The 27,487-nt window shown below is 37.3% G+C and overlaps 1 protein-coding gene across 2 annotated transcripts in view; it reads right to left on the bottom strand.

The window, feature by feature from the left end:
• LOC143038928 (alpha-1-inhibitor 3-like) overlaps nt 1-27,487 on the bottom strand; it is a 194,659-nt gene that overhangs the window by 71,060 nt on the left and 96,112 nt on the right. For both annotated transcript variants that reach the window (XM_076208694.1, XM_076208693.1), the window contains exons 13-14: nt 27,151-27,321; nt 17,280-17,342 (exon numbers count right to left, since the gene is read on the bottom strand). In XM_076208694.1, the coding sequence (XP_076064809.1) occupies nt 17,280-17,342; nt 27,151-27,321 (234 nt within the window). The remainder of the gene's footprint in view (nt 1-17,279; nt 17,343-27,150; nt 27,322-27,487) is intronic.

Genomic DNA, 27,487 nt, shown 5'->3' with positions numbered 1-27,487 from the left:
GTTTATGAAACACATGTATTATTCATTTGTTTTGGGTCTGTTTTCCCTAAGATAGTTGGAACATTGGTCTCTACAAAATAAGGATGATTAACCACATCACGTTTCCTGTTTTCAGTCAAGTACCCTCTAAAGTCAGCAATACCTTATTTTTCATAAAAAAAAAAATGTATTTTCATAAAAAAATCTTTCTAACAATTATAGTCACTTTCAAGCATGTAAATGGAAGAAGATAAGTTGAAGTATATATGTTTTGATTGCTATGTCACTAAATGCAGTGAAAGTTTTTTTTTTTTTTTTTTTTTCCCTGTTTGGGGTAAAAAAAATTGCCCCTGATTTTTTCAGATTTTATGTTTTTTTTAAACACATTTATTAATAATTTATTGCGGTTCTGTTTTTACTTAAAGATAGTTGTAACATTGGTCTCTACAAAATGATGATGACCAACCGCTTCATGTTTCATTTTTTCAGTCAAGTACCCTCTAAAGTCAGCAATACCTTATTTTTCATAATTTTTTTTTAATTTTCATTAAAAAATATTTCTAACAATTATAGTCACTTTCAAGCATGTAAATGGAAGAAGATAAGTTGAAGTACATATGTTTTGATTTCTATATCACTAAATGCAAAGGAAGTATTTTTTTTTTCTTTTTTGGGGGGGGTCTGTCAGACCCCACTTTACCTGAGGCGTTTCCCCAAAAAAGCTTTACCTGAGCAGGGTTAAATAAAGAAAATTGCATAAGGTTCTATTACAACCTTAAATCTTTAGAAATGAAAATAAAAATTTTTAGGGCCAATTCGTGAATAATGGTAAACTTAAGACGTCTGGTGGTTGATCATGAAAATATTTTATTGAAATATAATTTTGGCATATTGATCTTTTAGTGAAATGACACCTTTTTAAAAACTCAAGTAAATGAAAATTTAGAAAAAAATATATTTGGGTGATTTTCACTCCACCCTAATATACATATACATAACATATACATACATATACCAAGGCTTCTTTCCCCCTTACAAGGGAGGTAGCCAAAATGGAAAAGGCATAAAATCATTCTATTGGAGAGTAGTGAATATGAAACTAAGGAAGTTCGACATACAAAAGAAAAACATAAGGGAAACAGAGAACACAATGGAAGTGGCAGAAAACTAAGAGTGTCTTACACAAATATAGATGGATTAATAACAGGATTGAATGAGCTGAATGATTATTTGAAGGAAAAAGAACCGGACATAATGGGAATTGTAGAAACAAAATTAAAAGGCCCACTACCACCCAACAGTGTAGGACATGATGCATACAATTATTGGATTAGAAACAGAGAGAAAAAGCAAGGGGGTGGAGTTATGTTCCTGACTAAGAAGGATATAAACGTGAAAGGTGTCATATATGGAAAGAATACAGTAGAGATGATTATGATCGAAGTGGAAGACAGAGATAAGAAGAGCAGAAAGTTTGTGATAAATTATGTGCCTCCAAAAACAGCCTCATGGGAGGAGAGTGAACATAAAAGTATGTTAGAGGACACAAAGATAACATTAAACAAGATAATGGAAGAGGGAGGAAGAATAGTTATGATGGGCGACTTTAATTGCAAAGAAATCTGCTGGGAAGAAATGACAGTAAAGGGTGGAGACAACTCATGGGGAAACGCTCTACTTGAGATGATTATTGACCACACAATGACACAATGGATACAGGAGAACACTAGGTATAGAAATGAAGAAGAACCATCGAGACTAGACCTAATAATCACATCAGAACCTAAAATAGTGGACAAGATTGAATATAAAACACCAATATGTAAAAGTGACCACATATTGATTGAACTGGAACTTAATGAAGAAAAATATATCAAAAGAAATGAACAATATAGAAAAGGAAGAATGATGTATGAAAAAACAAACTTTGATAAAATAAGAGAATTCTTTCAACAAGAAAACTGGGAAGGATTATACAAAGAAGAAACATCAGTGGAAGAGAAATGGAATATTTTGACAAAAATTTACAAAAAAGGAGTGGAAAAGTATGTCCCAAGACGAAAACAAGAAAAAGAATATGTAAAATGCTGGTACAACAAAAGTTGTAGGGAGTTAAAAGACAAAAGAGACAAAGCCTGGACCAGATGGAAAAAAGACAGAAGACCTGAAAAATGGAAAATATATACCGGTTATAGAAATGAATACGTACAAACGTGCAGAGAGGAAAAGAGAAAATATGAAAAAGACGTCATAGAAAAATGTAAAGATCAACCAAAACTATTCTACAGATTTGTAAACAATAAACTGAAAAACAAACAGGACTTGGAGAAATTAAGACAAAGGGGAGTTGAATACACAGAGGAAATGGAAATGGCGGAAATTATGAACAAACATTTTAAATCAGTGTTTACAAGGGAGAACATACAACCTGAAGAGATTGAATGGAAAGAGAAAGTCCCCCCTATAGAAGAAATAGAAGTATCAAAGAATGAAATATTGATACACTTGAGTAATCTTGATGTCAGAAAATCGCATGGACCAGATGAAATAGCGAACTGGATACTGAAAGAATGCAGGAATGAACTGGCAGACAAAATACATAGCATAATAAGCAGTTCTTTGAAAAAAGGAAAAGTTCCAGAAGATTGGAAAAAAGCAAATATAGTACCTATATATAAAGGAGGAAATAAAGAAGAACCTACCAACTATAGACCAGTCTCTCTAACAAGTACAATAGCAAAAATTTGTGAAAGAATTATCAAAAGTAGATGGGTAAAATACTTGGAAAAAAACAACGTACTAAATCCAAGGCAATTTGGATTCAGACAATAACGATCATGCGTCACCAATTTAATATGTTTCTATTCAAGGCTAATAGATATAATACAAGAAAGAGATGGATGGGCTGATTGTGCATTTCTAAACCTAAAAAAAGCTTTTGACAAAGTACCACATAAGAAGTTGCTTAAGAAATTAGGATCTGAAGGAGGAATACAAGGTAAATTGCTAAATTGGATGGAAGACTTTTTGCAAGAAAGAAAAATGAGAGTAGTGATAAGAAACCAGCACTCAAAATGGAATGAAGTAATAAGCGGTGTCCCGCAGGGAACAGTTCTGGCCCCAATAATGTTTGCTATATATATTAATGATATGGATGAAGGAATTGAAAGCTATATGAGCTTCTTTGCAGATGATGCAAAACTACTGAAAAGAGTGAAAACTGAAGAAGATTGTGAATCACTACAGAGAGATCTAAATAAAGTACAGGAATGGAGTAGGAAGTGGGAGATGGAGTTCAATACAAAAAAGTGTAGTATAATGGAATTTGGAAAAAGCAAAAACAGAATAACAGGATCATATAATTTGGGAGAAGAAGGAATAAAAAAAAGTAGAAAATGAGAAGGACCTGGGAGTCATTGTTATGAATAATATGTCACCTGAGAAACATATAAATAAGATTTTTGGAGAAACTTATAATTTAATAAGAACAATCAAAGTGGCATTTACATACCTGGATGAAGAAATGGTGAGGAAAATCCTAATCACCCTGATAAGACCAAGATTGGAATATGCAGCAACGATATGGTCACCAAGTACAAAAAAATGTATAAAAAAACTTGAAAGAATACAAAGAGCAATTACAAAATTGGCACCAACACTCTCAAAACTATCATATGAAGAGAGACTACAAAAACTTGAACTACAGACACTAGAGCAAAGAAGAGAGAGAGGAGATTTGATAGCTATTTACAGAATCATGAAAGGAATAGAAATTACTGATAGAGAGAATCTGATAAAATGGGATGACAGAAATACAAGAGGACACGGAAAGAAAATAAAAAAAGACAGCTATAGAAGAGATTTGAAAAAGAACAGCTTTCCTCACAGAGTAATAGACAGTTGGAACAAGTTAGATGAGAAAGTGGTGTGTGCAAAAACAATACATGAATTTAAAAATAGTTTAGATAAAATGAGATATGAAGACGGGACCCCACGAGCATAGCTCCCCTTCCCGTAAAATACAACTAGGTAAATACAACTAGGTAAATACCCATTCCATCCTTGAAAACACTCCACACCCCTCCGCCCTCCCTCCCATCTTAGCACCTCCTAGATGACGGGTCATCCCTGCACCCTGTCCACTGCCCTGGGTCAGAAGCAGTGTCGCAGGACACAGCACATCCATAGCAAGGCCGCTTCATTAAATCGGCGACCCCCCCTCTCCGTCCCCCCATATAAAGGAGAGGACGGGGAGAAATCCCTTCGGGCTGCGTCAAAAATTTTTGCTCACACACACAGTACCTCACCCCCCATTCCCCCATCCAATCCACCTCATGCATCACAACACTTTCCATATACAACCATTTTCCATTCACCCCTGTCTTCTGTCCTCTCCCATCCTTCCTCAACAGACATTCCCTTCTTCCCTAAAGCCCCCTTCACCCCATCCATCCATCTCATCCTAGGACGTCCCCTCATGTTCACTCCCTCCACATCTGCCTTCCATACCTCCTTTACTAGTCTTTCTTCACTCATTCTTTCCATGTGTCCAAACCATCCTAATACTCTTTCATCAACCCTATCTCCCAACTCCCTTTCCACCCCTATTCTCCTCCTCACTTCCTCATTTCTCACTCTATCTAGCCTAGTAACCCCCATCATACTTCTCAGACACTTCATCTCAAACACATTCAAGTTCCTTCTCTCTTCCTCTCTTATGTTCCATGTTTCTGCTCACTCCTTCATACAGTCTCCTCTTAGCATCCATTCCCAGATTTCTATTCCTCATTACACTTTTTAATCCACCAAGGCATTTACTCGCTTCTCTCAGTCTACATTCTACCTCCACCTTCACTCCACCCTTTCCTGCCACATTTGCACCCAAATATCTAAAACTATCCACTTCCTCTCCCTTAATGCTCACTTCCAGTCTACTGCCACTTTCACCCCTTGTACATCTCATCACCTTACTTTTACCCACATTTATCTTTAGCTTTCTTCTATCACACACTCTCCCAAACTCTGTCACCAACTTCCTCAATCCCTCCTCCGATCCTGCCACAAGTGCAGTGTCGTCTGCAAACAACAGCTGGCTCACCTCCCACTTTTCTCCATTTTCCTTAACCATCTCCAATCCCTGACCCACTACCCTTGCATTCACCTCTCGCACCACCCCATCCATGTATAAGTTGAACAGCCAGGATGACATAACGCATCCCTGACGAAGTCCCACCTTTACCTCAAACCACTCACTCTCTCCATTTCTAATCCTGACACAAGCTCTACTACTCTCATAAAAAGTCTTGACAGTTCCCAGAAGCTTTCCTCCTATCCCATATATCTGCATAACCTCCCACAGTGCCTTTCTGTCTACCCTATCGTAAGCCTTTTCCAGATCTATAAAGGCCCAGAAAACATCCTTCCCCTTACCTATAGCTTTCTCACATATCTGTCTTACTACAAAAATCTGATCTACACAACCTCTACCTGTCCTAAACCCACATTGTTCCTCACCAATTACTCCCTCTGTTCCTCTCCTAATCCTCTCAATCAAGATCCTCCCATAAGCCTTCCCAACTACACTTAATAAGTTAATCCCTCTGAAACTACTACATTCACACTTGTCCCCCTTTCCCTTGTAAAGTGGAACTATACAAGACTCCTCCAGTCCTCTGGCACTCTACCTTCTCTCCAGCAAACATTAAATAACCTCACCAACCAGTCCACCATCACTATACCTCCTTTTTTAAGACATTCTGCATGGCATCCATCCATACCAGGTGCCTTACCTGCTTTCATCATCTTAACTGCTGCCTTCACTTCATCCTTCCTTATTTCTCCTCCATTTTCCTCACTCATCACTCTCATTTTCTTAGCATTTCCCACTGCAGCTATCTTTCCCTCCCTATCCTCCTTCATATTAAGCAACTCCCTAAAATATTGTGCCCATCTTCCCCTTACTGCCTTCTCCTCCATTATCATCTCTCCATCTGCACCTTTTACCTTTTCTTCTCTACTTGATTCGCCTCCTCTTCCTCTCTTAATTTCTTTCCAAAACATCTTTTTATTACTTTCAAAATTTTCTGTCATGCTCTTACCCCATTTTACATCTGCTCTCCTCTTTGCCTCCTTTACCTTTTTCTTTACTTCTCTTTTCTTTTCTCTGTACGTCTCATATGACTCCCTCGTCCTACTTTGTAACCGATCTGTGAAAGCTCGCTTCTTCTCTTCTACAACCTTCTTCATTTCCTCATCCCACCATTCACTATCCTTCCTTCTATTCCCTCCTGACCTTCTTGTTCCACACACCATCTTTGCACATATTGTGACTCCCTCCTTGAACCATCCCCATTCCTCCTCCACACCTACCTCTACTCTATCCTTCACTCCCTCCCACTCCTCCTTCAGCTTCCTCTTGTACTCCTCCTTTTCCTCTTTGTTTAAAGAGTTCACTCTAAGCACCCCCTACCTTTTGTCCCTTTCCTCTTCCTCCATCTGTCCTCCACGCTCAACTTACCTTCCACCAGAAAATTATCTGATATTCCCCCACCCTCTCCCCTTAGCACATGTACATCCCTAACTCTTCCTATCATAATCCTATTTACCACTACATAGTCCATTAAAGCTCTATCTACCACCTCTCCCTCCACCACCCTCTCCCATGTGTACTTATGCTTGACTTTCTTCCGAAACACTGTATTTGCTATCATCAACTCTCTAGACACATTTCCACCATCAACTCTCCACTACGATTCTTTCCTGGAACTCCACATTTCCCAACCACTCCATCAATTGGCTCCTTTCCTACCCTAGCATTAAGGTCTCCCAGTACTATTACATTTACACTTCTCCCTAAACCCTCTATGCACTCATTTAAATGTATCCAAAAGGCCTCCCTTTCTTCTACATTCTTCTCACTGCCAGGCCCATATGCACTTACAAAAACCCACATCTCCTTTCCCAGTTTCACCTTCATCCACATTATCCTTGAGGAAACCTCCTTCCACTCCACTACACGTTTACCTATCTCTTCACTTACTAGTATAGCCACCCCTTCCCTCCCTCGCCCTCTCTTCACTCCTGATAACCTCCCACTTACACTCCCAAACTTACAATCGCCCTTCCCTTTCAGCTTAGTTTCACTCAAAGCCAACACATCCATCTTTCTTCTCACAAACATACTACCTATCTCTTCCCTTTTACTCTCATCTGTACCACATCCACGCACATTAAAAGACCCAAACCTTAGGGAGCTGGACCGAGGCCCTCCAGCCCCTCTTATGCCTCTGCCTTTTCTTTTAGGAAATGTGCCTCTACATATACTTGTACATATACTTGTACATATACATATATGTACATACACAAAAAAATGAATAAAAAAAACTTGAAAGAATACAAAGAGCAATTACAAAATTGGCACCAACACTCTCAAAACTATCATATGAAGAGAGACTAGCAAAACTTGAAATACAGACACTAGAGCAAAGAAGAGAGAGAGGAGATTTGATAGCTATTTACAGAATCATGAAAGGCATAGAAATCATTGATAGAGAGAATCTGATCAAATGGGAGGATAGAGATACAAGAGGGCACAGAAAGAAAATCAAGAAAGACAGCAATAGAGGAGATGTGAAAAAGAACAGCTTTCCTCACAGAGTAATAGACAGTTGGAACAAGTTAGATGAGAAAGTGGTGTATGCAAAAACAATACATGAATTCAAAAATAGTTTAGATAAAATGAGATATGAAAATGGGACACCACGAGCATAGCTCCCCTTCCCGTAAAATACAACTAGGTAAATACAACTAGGTAAATACACATGTATACACATAAACATATCTATTCCTGACTAGTTTTGTAGGTATGCTTTTTCAAAGCATACCTGCAAAATTAGTCAGGAATAAAATGAAGACTAAGACTCCTGTGCTTCCTACTCCGCTTATGTCAACCTGTCAGAATGTCTCAGCATATATATATAGGTAGAGAAGAAAAGGTAAAATGTGCAGATGGAGAGATGATAATGGAGGAGAAGGCAGTAAGGGGAAGGTGGGCAGAATATTTTAGGGAGTTGCTTAATGTGAAGGAGGATAGGGAGGGAAAGATAGCTGCAGTGGGAAATGCTAAGAAAATGAGAGTGATGAGTGAGGAAAATGGAGGAGAAATAAGGAAGGATGAAGTGAAGGCAGCAGTTAAGATGATGAAAGCAGGTAAGGCACCTGGTCTGGATGGATGCCATGCAGAATGTCTTAAAAAAGGAGGTATGGTGATGGTGGACTGCTGGTGAGGTTATTTAATGTTTGCTGGAGAGAAGGTAGAGTGCCGGAGGACTGGAGGAGTGCTTGTATAGTTCCACTTTACAAGGGAAAGGGGGACAAGTGTGAATGTAGTAGTTTCAGAGGGATTAGCTTGTTAAGTGTAGTTGGGAAGGCTTATGGGAGGATCTTGATTGAGAGGATTAGTAGAGGAACAGAGGGAGTACCTTAATTGGTGAGGAACAGTGTGGATTTAGGACAGGTAGAGGTTGTGCAGATCAGACTTTTGTGGTAAGACAGATATGTGAGAAAGCTATAGGAAAGGGGAAGGATGTTTTTTGGGCCTTTATGGATCTGGAAAAGGCTTACGATAGGGTAGACAGAAAGGCACTGTGGGAGGTTATGCGGATATACGGGATAGGAGGAAAGCTTCTCGGAGCTGTCAAGAGTTTTTATGAGAATAGTAAAGCTTGTGTCAGGATTAGAAATGGAGAGAGTGAGTGGTTTGAGGTAAAGATGGGACTTCATCAAGGATACATTATGTCACCCTGGCTGTTCAACTTATACATGGATGGGGTAGTGTGAAAGGTAAATGCAAGGGTAGTGGGTCAGGGATTGGAGATGGTTAAAGAAAATGGAGAAAAGTGGGAGGTAAGCCAGCTGTTGTTTGCGGACGACACTGCGCTTGTGGCAGGATCGGAGGAGGGATTGAGGAAGTTGGTGACAGAGTTTGGGAGAGTGTGTGATAGAAGAAAGCTGAAGATAAATGTGGGTAAAAGTAAGGTGATGAGATGTACAAGGGGTGAAAGTGGCAGTAATCTGGAAGTGAGCATTAAGGGAGAGCAACTGGAGGAAGTGGATAGTTTTAGATATTTGGGTGCAAATGTGGCAGGAAAAGGTGGAGTGAAGGTGGAGGTAGAATGTAGATTGAGAGAAGCGAGTAAATGCCTTGGTGGATTAAAAAGTGTAATGAGGAGTAGAAATTTGGGAATGGATGCTAAGAGGAGACTGTATGAAGGAGTGATTGTGCCAACAGCACTGTGTTGGGCAGAAATATGGAACATAAGAGAGGAAGAGAGAAGGAACTTGAATGTGTTTGAGATGAAGTGTCTGAGAAGTATGATGGGGGTTACTAGGCTAGATAGAGTGAGAAATGAGGAGGTGAGGAGGAGAATAGGGGTGGAAAGGGAGTTGGGAGATAGGGTTGGTGAAAGAGTATTAGGATGGTTTGGACACATGGAAAGAATGAGTGAAGATGTGGAGGGAGTGAACATGAGGGGACGTCCTAGGATGAGATGGATGGATGGGGTGAAGGGGGCTTTGGGGAAGAGGGGAATATCTGTTGAGGAAGGACAGGAGAGGACAGAAGACAGGGGTGAATGGAGAATGGTTGTATATGGAAGATGTTGTGAGGCATGAGGTGGAATGGACGGGGGGATGGGGGGTGAGGTAGTGTGTGTGAGTAAAATTTTGACGCAGCCCAAAGGGATTTCTCCCTGTCCTCTCCTTTATATGGGGGGATGGAGAGGGAGTCGCCAATTTAATGAAGCGGCCTTGCTGTGGATGTGCTGTGTCTGGCGACACTGCTTCTGACCCAGGGCAGTGGACAGGGTGCAGGGATGACCCGTCATCCAGGAGGTGCTAAAATGGGAGGGAGAGTGGAGGGGTGTGGAGTGTTTTCGGGGATGGAATGGGTGGGAATGATTTTATGCCTTTTCCTTTTTGGCTACCTCCCTTGTAAGGGGGAAAAAGCCTTGGCATATGTATGTATGTATATATATATACAGTATACATATACATATAAATTCTTCTTTTCTTGTTCATAAATATTTCTTAATTAGTTTTTGATGGTTGCCGATGTTTTGGAACTATCTGGTTCCACCTTCAAGGTGAAGCAATGGTAATCAGGAGTTGGGTATAAGAACATAAGAATGAAGAAGGCCACAAGAGAACATAAGGCCTACACTAGGCAGCTCCATATCCATCACCACCTGTCATCCCCATCCATAAAGTTGTCTAACCATTTCTTAAAACAACTGATAGTTTCAGCGCTCACTACGTGGTTACAAAGTCTGTTCCATTCATTGACCACCCCATTAGTAAACAAATTCTTGCCTATTTCCTTCTTAAATCTAAATCTGTCCAGTTTAAATCCATTACTGCGAGTCCTGGCCAGTTGTTTTAATATGATGACCTTGTTTGCATCACCCTTGTTAAAGCCTTTGATGCACTTGAACACCTCTATAAGATCACCCCGCACTTTGCGTCTTTCCAGAGAGTGTAAGCTAAGGTGTCTAAGGCTCTCTTCGTAAGGCAAATTTCCGAGTCCATGTATCATTTTGGTCATTCTTCTCTATACTGATTCTAGTGAATTGATGTTCATTCTGTAGGACGGAGATCAAAACTGTACCACATAGTCAAGGATGGGTCTAACTATTGCTAGGTAGAGTTTGATACTTACCTCTGCACTTCTATTCGTTACCGTCCTAGCAATGAAACCTAATGCTCTGTTAGTTTTATTCCTGGCACAAATGCACCGTTTCCTGGTTTTCAGGTCCGGACTCACCAGAACTCCCAAGTCTCTCTCACACTCAGCTGTATCTATTTTCGGGGTTGTGTAGCTCTACGTTTAACACGCTACACTTAGAGATATTGAAGTTCATTTGCCAATTCTCCGACCATGTGAACAATTTGTTAAGATCATCCTACAGAATCTCTGCACCGTTTCCTGATCTAATTAGGCGTCCTATTTTAGTGTCGTCTGCGAACTTACTAACATCACTATTTATCCCATCGTCTAATGAACAACAAGGGACCCAAAACCAAGCCCTGGGGAAACCCCACTAGTAACATTGCCCCACCTAGATTTTACTCCATTGATGGTGACCCGCTGTTTTCTGTTACTGATCCAAGCTCTAATCCATTCTAACACTTTTCCTCCTATGCCATGGGCTTTGATTTCATTTAAGTAGTCTCTGGTGTGGCACCTTGACGAACGCTTTGCTAAAGTCAAGGTAAATAACATCGTAATTATCATTGTTATCTGACGCCTTATATACTTTAGTGTAAAAGGATAGAAGATTAGTCACATATCCTTGACTTACCCTTGGAGAAACCATGCTGTGTGTCACGAATTAAATTATGTCTCTTGATGTGTTCTCTGAGTCTATTTACTATTATTGATTCAAGCATTTTACCTATAACCGATGTCAAACTGATTGGCCTGTAGTTGCATATAGACGATTTATCTCCCTTCTTAAAAACAGGAACAATGTTTGCCTGCCTCCAAGCAGTAGGCACAAAACCAGTGTCTACCGATTTATTCAATATTTCAGTTAACTGGTCGCAGATTTCAAATTTACACTCCTTAAGCATTCTCGGAAAAAAATTCGTCTGGACCCAAGGATTTTGTAGCTTCAAGTCTCTCAATCTGCTTGACTACCTCTACTTCTACTAATGCTGATATTAGATGGTTTACTTTCTTCATCCCCACTGAAAATCGGATTGCATTCAGGTACCTTATCTAACCTCTTATTAGTAAACACCGAGAGAAAATATTTGTTAAGCTCCTCACTCATTTTTCCCCCGATTCTATAGTGACATTTTCATCGTTTTTAATTGGGCCTATTCTTTCTTCATTTTTTGTTCTGTAGAGATGAAAGAAACCCTTTGGGTTGGATCTTGCTTGATTGGCAACCTTAATTTCATAGTTACATTTCGCTGTATGTGTATTCTTTTTAACCAGCTTTGCCATTTCGTTATATCTTGATTTAAGGTGTATTTCCCCGTTTTTCATTTTTACATAAAGTCCTCTTTTCATTCTGATCTCATGTTTCAGTCTGTCCGTCATCCACTAGGGAGTATTAATATTCTTAAGTACTGACTTCAGGGGGATAAATGTATTTTATGCATTAACAATTAAATCAGTTAAATAGCTATAAATTTCATCCAAATAGCTTACCTGGCTGTTGAGCCCCCGCCCCCAAGTGACCTGACCCAAGGTATGCATATTACCAAACGTGACCCGACCCCTGGTCTTGACCTGACCCATGGTCATGACCTGACCCCTGGTTATGTCCCAACCCCTGACCGCGCCGATAATGTCCGAACTGTCCATAAGATATTTCATATTCAATTTCAAATAGATTTTTATAATGTCAAAGTTGCTTTACCTCGCAGCAAATAAATTTTGTTAATTAAGCTTCTGCTATTTGTATAGTACACTTTAAGTTTATCTTTCTTCCACCTGCTTTGGTGATTCTTTTCACAGTCCCTCTCTGAGCTGTTTCTATTGCCTAAACTATAATCCGATACTCCCCCCCTACTCCCACATAATCTACCCCCCCCCCTAAAAAAAAAAAAAAAAATGTAGGATGCCTACTTCTCGTTCAAGGGATTCAGCAAGGAGCCGAAATCTTCTGGGTGACAAGTGCACCCCGTTCCTTGTATATAGATGATTCTTACCGTAAAAGCGATCCCAGTTGTCAACAAATGCCCATCCAATGTTTTGCCAACCTGCAATTCCTTTATTTGGACCCTTGGCATCACAGAGAGTGCTTGTGTGATGTGAACATTGCTGTGAACCGTGAAGAGTGGGAGAGTGCTCTCCTGATGCACGTGCCAATTGCAGAGTACAAATAAGAAGAGGGGCATTTACTTTTTTTGTTTGAGCAAAGTCTGGCAATTGTTGGCTTTCTGTATGTCCTTGTTAGGAAGTCTGTTTCTTGCCCAGTGACAAGAACATCTAGGAAAGAGTAGGGACCATTGCTAGCTTTTTATGTATAATGTTGAATGTAGTCACATCCATACAGTGATTCTTAAGGTCTTGGAATTCACTCACACTTTTTACTCGCACATTGATATCACCAATGCATATGCATTAGAATCTGTGCATTACAAATACTGTATTACATCTACCCTTTTACTTATACTTGAATCAAATATTCTAACTGCATCCCAGGTACAATTCTAGGTTAGGAGTTCATCTGCGATGGTACCTATGTAAAAATTGACAGGTAGCACTACTATGGGGCTGCCCATTGCTACATCATCTGTTTAGGTGTACATTTGACCATTAGGGTAGATAAAGGGTGCTTCCTTTGTACACATCTTGAGTGGAGCTTTTTTCAGATATGGTGAGTGGTATGGTGTCCTTCTAATGGCATGTTCTATTTGAGATAAAATTGATGGTACAGTGAACATTTACATTGGTGAAAAGGTTTTCTAATTTCTAACGAGGCAGTCATGCTAAATCCGTTATATGGGGCTGCCCATTGCTACATCATCTGTTTAGGTGTACATTTGACCATTAGGGTAGATAAAGGGTGCTTCCTTTGTACACATCTTGAGTGGAGCTTTTTTCAGATATGGTGAGTGGTATGGTGTCCTTCCAATGGCATGTTCTATTCAAGATAAAATTGATGGTACAGTGAACATTTACATTGGTGAAAAGGTTTTCTAATTTCTAACGAGGCAGTCATGCTAAATCCGTTATTTGGGGAATCACGAAAATCTATAAGAAGTCAGATGCTAAGGTATCCTCACAGGTAGTCAGTAATACCGGACGCTAGATCTGGTCATGCTTCTTACATTTTCACTCACTCTAGTGGTCCTTAGTCCTCTTGTAGAATCCTGGCTGCTGTCATAAGTTATTGCCATTTTTCACTGCCTTGTGCTATGTGTTTCCAGCCTTTCCAACTTACTACCCTCATTTTTCCAGATCGCTTTTTATGTTGTCCTCCTATCTCTTTTTTGGAGACTTCCAGGTAATCATCTGCCATCCCTAACGCGTCCATCCAACATTCTTTTACGGAAACGGTCTTGTGATACATATACAGTTTATATGCATTCTAAAACAAATACATACATACATATACCAAGGCTTTTTCCCCCTTACAAGGGAGGTAGCCAAAAAGGAAAAGGCATAAAATCATTCCCACCCATTCCATCCCTGAATACACTCCACACCCCTCCACCCTCCCTCTTATCTTAGCACCTCCTAGATGACGGGTCATCCCTGCACCTTGTCCACTGCCCCGGGTCAGAAGCAGTGTTGCAAGACACAGCACATCCACAGCAAGGCCGCTTCATTAAATCGGCGACCCCCTCTCCATCCCCCAATGCATAAAAGGAGAAGACGGGGAGAAATCCCTTCGGGCTGCATCAAATTTTGCTCACACATACTACCTCACCCCCCATCCCCCCATACATTCCACCTCATGCATCACAACATCATCCATATACAACCATTCTCCATTCACCCGTCTTCTGTCCTCTCCCATCCTTCCTCAACAGACATTCCCCTCTTCCCCAAAGCCCCCTTCACCTCATCCATCCACCTCATCCTAGGACGTCCCCTCATGTTCACTCCCTCCACATCTGCCTTCCATACCTCTTTTACTAGTCTTTCTTCACTCATTCTTTCCATGTGTCCAAACCATCCTAATACACTTTCATCAACCCTATCTCCCAGCTCCCTTTCCACCCCCGTTCTTCTCCTCACCTCCTTATTTCTCACTCTATCTAGCCTAGTAACCCCCCATCATACTTCTCAGACACCTCATCTCAAACACATTCAAACTATCTCTCTTCCTCTCTTATGTTCCATGTTTCTGCCCCATACAGTGCTGTTGGCACAATCACTCCTTCATACAGTCTCCTCTTAGCATCAATTCCTAAATGTCTATTCCTCATTACACTCTTTAATCCACCAAGGCATTTACTCGCTTCTCTCAATCTACATTCTACCTCCACTTTCACTCCACCTTTTCCTGCCACATTTGCACCCAAATATCTAAAACTATCCACTTCCTCCAGTCGCTCCCCCTTAATGATCACTTCCAGTCTACTGCCACTTTCACCCCTTGTACATCTCATCACCTTACTTTTACCCACATTTATCTTTAGCTTTCATCTATCACATACTCTCCCAAACTCAGTCACCAACTTCCTCAATCCCTCCTCCGATCCTGCCACAAGTGCAGTGTCGTCCCCAAACAACAGCTGACTCATCTCCCACTTTTCTCCATTTTCTTTAACCATCTCCAATCCCTGACCCACTACCCTTGCATTTACCTTTCGCACTACCCCATCCATGTATAAGTTGAACAGCCAGGGCGACATAACGTATCCTTGACGAAGTCTCACCTTTACCCCGAACCTCTCACTCTCTCCATTTCTAATCCTGACACAAGCTCTAATACAAATGTAAATAACAATATTTTCTAATGACAGCTGTGAGGGGTTCACAGGAAAATATTTAGGTCAGAAGGGACTACCAGAAAATATCTTTGAAGACAACTGATTTATATACATATATATATATATATATATATATATACATATATATATATATCATATATATATACATATATATACATATATATATATATATATACACACCGTATATTTCCGTGTATAAGACGACCTTTGTATAAGACGAGGTACAAAACTAGAGCAAATGTTTATGAATTTATCTCATATCGGTAGTATAAGACGACTGCTAACTTACAAAAGCATCAGTGTATCAAACCTACCGTACAAAAAGAATTGTTTTGATTACATTTATCAGCTGTTTTTTCTGCTTTTTCTCTTTTCTTTCTCATTACTTAACTGTATCCTTATACCAGATAAATTACTGTATCATTATAATTCAAAATAAATGAAATAACAAAGCAAATCATGTGTCATGATTTTCTGAGAACACACGTCAACTAACAAAAATGATTTGCGCAGTGCATCACTTGATGTTCTCTGTGAGTTTGTTAAGCTTGGGAAAGTGTTAAGGTCGAAAGTATCGGAAAATCTTTTTAAAAATGTGGAATCTCTAATGCCATGGATGGCACTGAAGATGATTTATTGTATGAAAGTGATGACGAAGCCGAAGTCGACTCACAGGAACCGGACTGGGATCCCTATGATGATGGCATATTTGAGGAATCTTGTGATATGTTCGAACAACTTTTCAAAACAGAGAGTGATGATTGTGACGAGTTTGAGGGGTTTTATATAAATAAATAAAGAAATAAAGTTTTATAATGTTTTAAGCTTTAAATTTAATGTAATGTAATTTTATTTAAAATAAAGGTTTTAGAAACACGTTTGATGTGTAATATTGACGATGATTAGAAATTAAGTTTTATAATTTTATAATTTTTAAATTTTCTATGTTTTAAATGCAACTACTGTAATATTTTTTTATTGATAAACATTTTATGCACTGTAATCCAAAATTGTTATTTTCAGTCTTAAAAATTACTGAAAAGTTAGCGAAAGAAAAAGGTTGCTCTGAACGCAACCAGTGCTCGATGTTTACATTTTTTCCATAGTAGTTAAAAGTACCTTAATTTAATATAGAATTATTCCTCGAATTTATTAACAATTGGCATTTACTATAAAGATATGCCAATGATATATAAGGTAAATATGGTTTAATTACCTTTATTACCAGTTCTTATCATAATGTGAATCATTTCCTGTGTATCGGTGGTTATCGGCAGGCTAGCCTACCAAGTCATCTCACGTAGAATTCAAGGTCTGATTTTTATAATGGTAGTATAAGACGACCCCCAATTTTAAGGGGTGAATTTTTGGATTTTAGGGTCGTCTTATACGTGGAAATATACGGTATGTATATGTATATGTATATGTATATATTTATATATATAATATATATACATATATGTATATGTATATACATATATATATATATATATATATATATAAATATATATATATATATAAATATACAAAAATATATATAAATATATATATATATATAAATATATACATATACATATAAGTATATACATATACATATACATATATATATGTATATGTATATATATATATATATATATGTATATATATATATAAATATATATATATATATGTATATATATATATATATATATATATATATATGTATATATATATATATATATATATATATATATATATATATATATATATATATAAACGAAATAATTAAATGATTTACAACTAGACTTGAAATTGAGAGTCTACCTTCAGAAGTGGTGGTTTCTTACCTTCTGGGAATTCTATGGGCATGTTTTCAGATGAAGTACCAGATGAAGTACCAGTTGAAGTACCTGTCACAAAAGGAAGAAGTGTTGGCTCAGGCTCTGAGTACATGAAAAAGATCATGATGGCATTGTCATATGACATGTAGCAGTCACACAGTTCAATGAAGAGAAAATGATTAAGTACAAGAGTTTTTATATTATTCATCTATTGCTACATCATGTGCACATTCTGGATCTTGCCTATTCTTAAGAATTGCATATTATTGCATCACTGTATAGATATTTTACGAAACCTATCAAAGAAAAGTGGGATTTGCATATACATATTTGTACATTTAGGTATATAAATATTCTTATATTTAAGTATTGTCATAATTATACAAATAATAAAGGAAATATGAGTTAGGGCAGAGCATTCTGCTCTCAGGTTAGCCCATATGCAAAGCCCTGCACAGATGTAGCAGGTGAGATGTGTGTCCTATTATGGTTCTTTCTTTATATATTCTTTATTTCATTCAGATGGAATTTTTTATTTGCTAAAAAAAAGAAAAAGAAAAGCTTATACCACGAAGAGGGACCTTTGAAGCGAGATGTAATTTTTTTTTTTTTTTCAAGATAATTCTTTACAAAATAAATTTTTGAAAGAGGAACCATTGAAGCAAGATACATAAGTTGTTCGAGACAATTCTTTCTAATATCATTTTTTAGAAGAGGGACATTAGGAGCAAGATACAAAAAATTTGCAAGATGATTCTTTGCAATGTGAATTTTTGGAATTTTGAAGAAAGCTGTTAAGGGCAGTCTAGAGTTTTTACGAGAGTAATAGAGTCTGTATTAGAATTGGAAATGGAGAGAGTGAATGGTTTGAGGTAAAGGCGGAACTGCAACAGGGATATGTCGTGTCGCCATGGGCTGTTCAATGTGAACATGAATGGGATGGTGCAGGAGGTAAAGGCGAGTGTAATGGGCAGGGGACTGGAGATGGTCAAAGAAAATGGAGAAAAGTGAGAGGTGAGTCAGTTGTTGTTTGGTGACGACACTGCGCTTGTAGCAGGGTCAGACGTGGGATTAAGGAAGTTCGTGATGGAGTTTGGGAAAGAATGCAATAAAATAAATTTTAAGGTAAATGTGGGTAAAAGTAAGGTGATGAGCTGTACAAGGGGAGAGGATGGCAGAGATTTGGAGGTGAGTCTTAAAGGAAAGAGGCTGGAGGAAGTGGATAGCTTTAGATATTTGGGATTGCATGTAGCAGGAAAGGGAGGGGTAGCAGTGGAAGTAAATTGTAGACTGAGGGAAGCAAGTAAATGCCTTGGGGGATTATAAAATGTCATGAGAAATAGGCACTTAGGAATGAATGCAAAGAGGAGATTATATGAAGGGATGATTGTGCTGACAGCATTGAATAAGACAGAAACTAGGAATTTGAGAGAAGAAAATTTGGAGGATCACAACGACAAGGAAGTACCTGTGTTGTATTTATAGGGAAGGGGAAAGCTCGTGGTGTTGTGGGAAGGTGAAGAAAAAGGAGAAGGGGAGGGATTACTGAGGAAAATGGAAGGAGACGAGGAAGGGGAAGATAGGGCCCAGTAAGTTAGACGGCATGTCAGCAAAAGACGGCCTGACAATAGTGGTAAAGTCAATGTGATTAGTAAAAATGTAAAAATTAGAGATATAGATAAGAACAGCACAATAGAAGGTGAAGATAACTATTTCCATGGATTTAATGAGGGAGGAGAAAATGACAACCTCCCCCAGCCAGTAAATCTAGAGGAGAAACCAAAAGAAATGAATGAAAATTGGGAAGCTAAGTTTAACCAAATAAAGTCAATTACTCAAAGAGTTGATAAACTGGAAGAATTAATGAAGAAGAAGCAAACCTAACTAAAGAAATAGTAGAATTAAAAAGAGAGTTAAGAGAAGTAAAGGATGAAAATGAGGAATTAAAAAGGAGTAATAAAGATAGTAAAGAGTCCATAGCAAAAGAGGTAAGTGGTTGGAAAAAAGTACAAGAGAAAAATGAAATGGAATTTAGAGGTATAATGGAACAGCAGATGAAAGAGCAAACTAAGGACACAGTTATGAAAGTGATGAGAGAGAAGGAGAATATAGTAAGAGACTTAGCAGATAAAAAGAAATGTATAATTATATTAGGGATGGAAGAGAAGTATAATCTAAATGGGACTACACGAATAAAGGAAGAAAAGGAAAAAGTAAATAAGATATTAGAAGTAGTTCAAGAAGATGAACCATAGACAGGGAAAGAAATAGAAGAAATACATAGACTAGGAAAATACAATACAGATAAAACCAGACCAATTAAGGTTAAATTCAGGTCACAAACAACAGTAGAGAATACCTTAGCAAAAACAGGGAAACTAGCAGACAGTGATCGATACAAACAGGTATGGATAAAAAGAGAAATGAATAAAGAGGAAAGAGTGGAGGGAAAACAAAAATACTTGAAGCTAAGGAAAAAAACAAGAAAAGAACAGAGTCAGAAACAGAGAAATTCTATTGGAGAGTAATGAATATGAGTGAGGAAATGGTTCATAGCAGAGAAAAACAGAAGGGAAACAGAACACAATGGAAGTAGCAGAAAATTAAAAGTGTCTTACACAAATATAGATGGCTTAATAACAGGTTTGAACAAATTGAATGATTATCTGAAGGAAAAAGTACCGGACATAATGGGAATTGTAGAGACAAAATTGAAAGGTCCACTATCACCCAACAGTATAGGACATGGTGCATATGATTATTGGATTAGAAACATAGAGGTAAAACAAAGAGGTGGAGTTATGTACCTGACTAAGAAGGATATAAATGTGAGGCATGTCACATATGGAAAGAATAGAGTAGAGATGATTATGATGGAAGTGGAAGAAAAGGATGGGAAGAGCAGGAATTTTGTAGTAAATTATGTACCTCTTAAAACGGCTTCGTGGGAAGAGAGAGAACACAAAAATATGTTAGAAGACACAAGGATAATACTAAATAAGATAATGGATGATGGAGGAAGAATAGTTACAATGGGTGACTTTAATTGTAAAGAAATCTGCTGGGAAGAGATGACAGTGAAGGGTGGAGACGACCTATGGGGAAGTGTACTACCTGATATGATTATAGAACATACAATAACGCAATGGGTATAAGAGAATACTAGGTAAATAAATGAGGAAGAACCATCGAGACTGGACCTAATAATCAGATTGAATATATGACACCAATAAGTAAAAGTGACCATATATTGGTTGAACTGGAATTAAATGAGGAAAATTACATGGAAAAATGAACAATATAGAAAGGGAAGATTGATGCATGAATTTTTCTTTATCAAATAAGAGAATTCTTTCAAAAAGCTGATTGGGAGTGGAAAAGTATGTTCCAAGACAAAAGCAAGAAAAAGAATATGTAAAGTGCTGGTACAACAAAAGATGTAGGGAGTTAAAAGACAAAAGGGATAAAGCTTGGATAAAATGGAAAAAAAAAGAGAAAAGACCTGAAAAATGGAAAATATATACTAGTTGTAGAAATGAATATGTACAAGCGTGCACAGATGAAAAGAGAAAATACAAAAAAGATGTAAAGATCAACCAAAACTATTCTACAGATTTGTAAACAACAAACTGAAAAACAAACAAGAATTAGAGAAACTACGACAAGGAGGAATTGAATACACAGAGGAAATAGAAATGGCAGAAATTATGAACAAGCATTTTAAATCAGTGTTTACAAGGGAGAACATACAACACAGAGATATAGAATGTGAGGAGAAAGTCCCCCCTATGAAAGAGATAGAAGTATTAAGGAATGAAATAATGAAACACTTGAGTAATCTCGATGTCAGAAAATCGCATGGACCAGATGAAATAGCAAACTGGGTTTTGAGAGAGTGCAGGAATGAACTAACAGACATTGCCTAATAAACAGTTCATTGAAAGAAGGAAAAGTTCCAAAAGATTGGAGAAGAGCAAATATAGTACCAATATATAAAGGGGGAAACAAGGAAGACCCTAATAACTATACACCAGTCTCTCTTACAAGTAAAATAGCTAAAATTTGTGAAAGAATTATCAAAAATAGATGGGTAAGGCATTTGGAAAAAACAACGTACTAAAGGCAATTTGGATTTAGACAAGGACGATCATGCGCCACAAACTTAATGTGTTTCTATTCAAGGCTAATAGACGTAATACAAGAAAGAGATGGATGGGCTGATTGTGCATTTCTAGACCTGAAAAAAGCTTTTGATAAGGTGCCACATAAGAAGTTGCTTAAGAAATTAGAAACTGCAGGAGGAATACTGGACAAACTACTGAAGTGGATGGAAGACTTTTTGCATGAAAAAAAAATGAGAGTGGTGATAAGAGACAAACACTAATTGGGATGAAGTGATAAGTGGTGTTCCACAAGGAACAGTTTTGGCCCCAATAATGTTTGCTAAATATATTAATGATATGGATAAAGGAATTGTAAGTTATATGAGCTTCTTTGCAGATGATGCAAAATTGTTGAAAAAAGTGAACACTGAAGAAGATTGTGAGCTGCTACAGAGTGATCTCAATAAAGTCTGGGAATGAAGTAGGAAGTGGGAGATAGAATTCAATATTAAGAAGTGTAATGTAATGGAATTTGGAAGAAGCAAAAAAGAATAGTGGGCTCATATAAATTGGGAGAAGAAGAAATAAAAAAAGTAGAAAATGAGAAGGACCTGGGAGTCATTGTTATGAATAATATGTCACCTGAGAAACATAAACAAAATCTTTGGAGAAACTTATAATTCAATAAGAACAATTAAAGTGGCATTTACATACCTGGATGACAAAAATGGTGAAGAAAATACTAGTCACTTTGATAAGACCAAGATTGGAATATGCAGCAACAATGTGGTCACCAAGTACAAAAAATTATATAACAAAACTTGAAAGAATACAAAGAGCAATTACTAAATTGGCACCAACACTCTCAGAACTATCATATGAAGAGCGATTAGCAAAACTTGAGCTACAGACATTAGAGCAAAGAAGAGAGAGAGGAGACTTAATAGCTATTTATAGAATCATGAAAGGCATAGAAATTATTGATAGAGAGGATCTAATAAAATGGGATAGTGGAAATACAAGAGGACATGGAAAGAAAATCAAGAAAGACAGTTATAGAAGAGATCTGAAAAAGAACAGGTTTCCCCACAGAGTAATAGACATTTGGAACAAGTTAGATGAGAAAGTGGTGTGTGTAAAAACAATATATGAATTTAAAAACAGTCTAGATAAAATGAGATATAAAGACGCGACACCACGAGCATAGCTTCCCTTCCCGTAAAATACAACTAGGTAAATACAATTAGGTAAATACATCAGGATCATATAAATTGGGAGAAGAAGGAATAAAAAAAGTAGAAAATAAAAAGGACCTGGGAGTCATTGTTATGAATAATATGTCACCTGAGAAACATATAAATAAGATTTTTTGAGAAACCTATAATTTAATAAGAACAATCAAAGTTGCATTTACATACCTGGATGAAGAAATGGTGAGGAAAATCCTAATCACCCTGATAAGACCAAGATTGAAATATGCAGCAACGATATGGTCACCAAGTACAAAAAAATGTATAAAAAAACTTGAAAGAATACAAAGAGCAATTACAAAATTGGCACCTACATTCTCAGAACTATCATATGAAGAGAGACCAGCAAAACTTGAACTACAGACACTAGAGCAAAGAAGAGAGAGAGGAGATTTGATAGCTATTTACAGAATCATGAAAGGCATAGAAATCATTGATAGAGAGAATCTGATAAAATGGGATGACAGAAATACAAGAGGACATGGAAAGAAAATAAAAAAAGACAGCTATAGAAGAGACCTGAAAAAGAACAGCTTTCCTCACAGAGTAATAGACAGTTAGAACAAGTTAGATGAGAAAGTGGTGTGTGCAAAAACAATACATGAATCTAAAAATAGTTTAGATAAAATGAGATAAGAAAACGGGACTCCACATATACACATACAGAGGACTGAAGAAGAAAATAAGCAGTTTTTTTGGGGATAAGTTATCAATTAGAAGGTGAGGAAATGGTTTCTAAGAAAGCAGGAATGTATTATTGGAAAGAAAGAACCAAAAAGAAACTTAGAATAGCATATGCCAATGTTGATGGTTTACTATTGGCTAGGTTGGAGATAAATGACTACTTAAGGAAAAAACGAGCCTAACATTTTGTCTAGTGGAGACTAAACTCCCAAAAAATGTTGATGTATAACTGGGGAACAACACATACACCTCCTGAAGAAGTGACAGAAAAGATAAAAAGGGTGGAGGGATAATGTTTGTGGTGAGAAATGGCATAAAGATAGAAGAAGCAAATCTGAGTGAAGGCAAGGCTGAGGTAATTCACGTAAAGAATAGTACTAAAGGGCATGATAAAAGAGACTTCATGGGGACATATATTCCCCCCTAAGACAAGAGCTTTGAATGGCACTGAATATCAAGGAATGGTATTGGATACAACTCTTTTTTTTTAATTGAGCTGAGGACAATTGGGAGGAATGGGAAACAAGCATCAAAGTAGATTCCTGAAGAAATACCATGGTGAGTACAGCAATAGAAAACACAATGACTCAGTGGGTAAAGGAAGTGACCCAGGTAAGAGGAGACGCCATTCCTCCAAGATTAGATATGTTACTATCCAAAGAGCCAGACATTATCAGCTTGAACTACTTTTTGCCCAATAGGAAAAAGTGACCATAATGCAATTGAATTTCAGCCAGAGGATGAGTAAATAGAGCCAAGGAATGAATTACGTAGGGCAAGGAAGACTTAAATTTAGGAAAGCAGATTATTTAGGGTTAAAAAATCTTTGAAGAAACAAACTGGGAGGAATTCATGAATATCGCAGGAATGAGGAGGAAATGGAAAATCTTTCTTGACATTTACAACGGAGGAGAGAACAGACATGTACCAAAGACTAGAGAAAGGGAAAAGCAGAAATAGGACTGGTTTAACAAAAAGTGTGAGATTGCAAAAAAGGCCAAGGACATGGCTTGAGGAAAATGGAGGCAGAAAAGAAGCAGTCAAACAAAAGAATCTTACAAACAAGCCAGGAATAACTATACAAGAATTCAAAGGGAGGAAGAAAACAATTTTGAGAAAGGTGTAGTAGATAATGCAAAGATTAACCAGAACTGTTTTACAGGTTTATATATGGTAAATTGAGACACAGGGAAGAAATCAATAAGTTAATAATGGGTGGTGAGGTCTTTGAAGAGGCCTTAGCTCAGGCAGAAATAGTGAATGAAAGTTTCCAATCTGTCTTCACAGAAGAACATTTTTTTTAGAAAAGCGAGGGAAGAAAAAAACAGGTTTAGCAGATATAAATGTAGTGAGGGAAATGCTCAATCTCTTAGGATTGTTGGATGTGACAAAAGCTTTAGGACATGACAGGATCTCAACATACATACATACATATACCAAGGCTTTTTTTCCCCTTACCAGGGAGGTAGCCAAAAAGGACAAGGCACAAAAACATTCCCACTCATTCCATCCCCGAAAACACTCCACACCCCTCCACCCTCCCTCCCATCTTAGCACCTCAAACTGGATTTCAAACAGGATCTCAAACTGGATATTTAAATAATGTAGGGAACAACTAGCGGATAAAATCCAGAATCTTATTACATGTTCATTGAAAAAAGGCATTGTGCTCTTTGACTGGAAAAGGGCAAACATGGTGCTAATTCACAAAGGTGGAAACAAGGAGACAGCACTAAATTATAGGCTAATATTATTAACCAGTGAAGTTATATGAAAGAATTGTGAAAAATTGATGGACCAAATATCTTGATAAAATGAAAATTTTGACAGACAGTCAGTTTGGCTTCAGATGGAGAAGGTCGTATGTGTTGAACCTTTTATTCACACATCTGACTTGCAATACATTTAAAGTAAACTAAATGAGTTCCCAAGACCCCATGTCTTTGGGATAACTCAAATAGAAATTACAAGGCTTTCTGACTTTCTGACTTTCTGACACATATTAAGCTTTTCATTGAGAATGATGCGCTGCAAGAAAGAGAGGGATGGGTGGACTGCGTGCACCTCGACCTAGAGAGCGCATTTGATGAAGTACCTTACAGTCGACTTATGCGGAAATTGGAACACGTTGGAGGACTGTGGCAAACTACTTGAATGAATGGATGAAAGACTTTTTGAAGGAAAGCTACAAGAGAACAGTAGTATAGGATAGGATGTCAAGATGGAGAGCAGTAATGAGCGGAGTTCGACAAGGTTTCTTGTCTATGTCAATAACATGATGGAAGGAACAACAAACTATGGTGAAATATTTGCAGATGACGCAAAAATCATGAGAAGAATGAAAATGAGGAAGATGGTCGACTCTTGCAAAAAGATCTCGACACTTTTTGCGTGGAGCCAAGAATATGAAATGCAGTTCAATACCAAAAAGTAAAAACTACTGGAAATGAGGAATAGCGGCAAAAGTCCATCCTTATGTTATTCTTTGGAATGTGAACCCATTACAAAAACAAAAGAGGAGAAAGACATGGGAGTGTTGATAAAAGACAACCTGTCACCTGACAGACGTATCAGCAGAATTGTGGGAGACATATGGACTACTGCAAAAGAATAAAATGGGGTTACACTGTATAGATGAAAGGATGATGAAAAAAATAACTGAAACCCTGATACGCCCAAGACCGGAATATGCATTGGTAAACACAATTAGTTAAATATACACACACAAAGGCAAATATATTCCTGATGTGAGATCACGGTTGTGGAAAATTTATAGGGTGAGTGGGAAACAAGAAAAGTAAAGAATCAAGGGGTGATGCACTCTTACATATAGTATAATGGACGATGGACAATGAATCAAAGATAGCAGTGTACTAGCTACAGCAATCATGCAGTCCACACAGTAGTAAGAAATACAGAACTAAGATGAGTCTGTAGACAAGTTAAATAAAAATGAGCAAAATCCATAGGACTGAAGATTTTTTATAGAAACTGACTGGAAAGATTTCAGAAAAAAAATGAAACACAATAGAAATGGAAATTATTTTTGAGATGTTACAACTTGGGTGTAGAAAAATAATTGTCGCAACTCAGTAGGGGAGAATCTTAAAAAGGCTGGCTTAGCAGGTGTAAGGCTAAAAAGATGTGCTTAGAAAAAAAAATAGAAAAATATTACAAAATTAGAAGAATACAAACAAAACAGAAATTAATAAAATATAATAAAGGAGGGGGAAATCTAAAATATAAATAATTGATAATTTGAAGACAAATATGAACTATTCTATAGGTTTGCAAATGACAAACTGAGATATAGAGAGATAATTTCCATACTAAAAGTAGATTGCAAATAGTAAAACAAAAAAGGAAACTGAAATACCGTAATGGGAAAAATCCAGTGGATATTCATCAAGAAAAATAATTTCGAAGAGATGAAAGAAATTACTAGAATTATCAGATTAAACAAATTAAAAATGGATGTGTAAGTACCATATAAATAACTAAAGACACTAGGTGTGATAAGGACCACAGAACCAGATGGGATTTCCAATTGGATACTCAAAGATTGACAAATTTCATCTGATGGACAAGATTTATGAATTTATTGTGTTTTCGCTAGGAAAAAGAAAATTCCCTAAGATTGTGAAAAGACAAATATGGTCCCAATCTATAATGGAGGAAGATCTTAGTCCTAGGCTGGCGTCAATGAACAGTGTGAGAAAATTGTGAAAGGCAGATGGTCAATATTCAAAAAGATAAAATCTTTGTAGATAAATAGCTCCGTTTTAGAATGATTATCAATATACGTATATAAATGTACAATTCCAGAAATTGCATACTAACTTGTTATAGTACTTGTTACAGTACTCAGAAGAGTTTTGCAATAGTTGTAGTTATCAGATTGCTGGAGGACGTAATCAGACAACTCAAACCACCTTAGCTTACTGAAGATTACATTAACTGTGAGGTATTCGTACTGGTTAGAAAGTAACTCGACGCTCTTGTCCACGACACCTAGAGAGAAAGATGATAAAAGTGACGTCACAATTTTTAATCATCAAATCCAACAGCCTCATTTAATTGATTATATATTTTCTTTATTATTATTTCATCATCTTTATACTTAATGGACATGTGGGATTTATAAAATTTGCGGTGAGTAGTTCCTTCTTGTTCTGTG

Source organism: Oratosquilla oratoria, chromosome 25 (assembly GCF_046742065.1).
Source record: "Oratosquilla oratoria isolate Oo_2021 chromosome 25, ASM4674206v1, whole genome shotgun sequence".
NCBI lineage: Eukaryota > Metazoa > Arthropoda > Malacostraca > Stomatopoda > Squillidae > Oratosquilla > Oratosquilla oratoria.
This window is presented reverse-complemented; position numbering and strand designations above follow the sequence as displayed.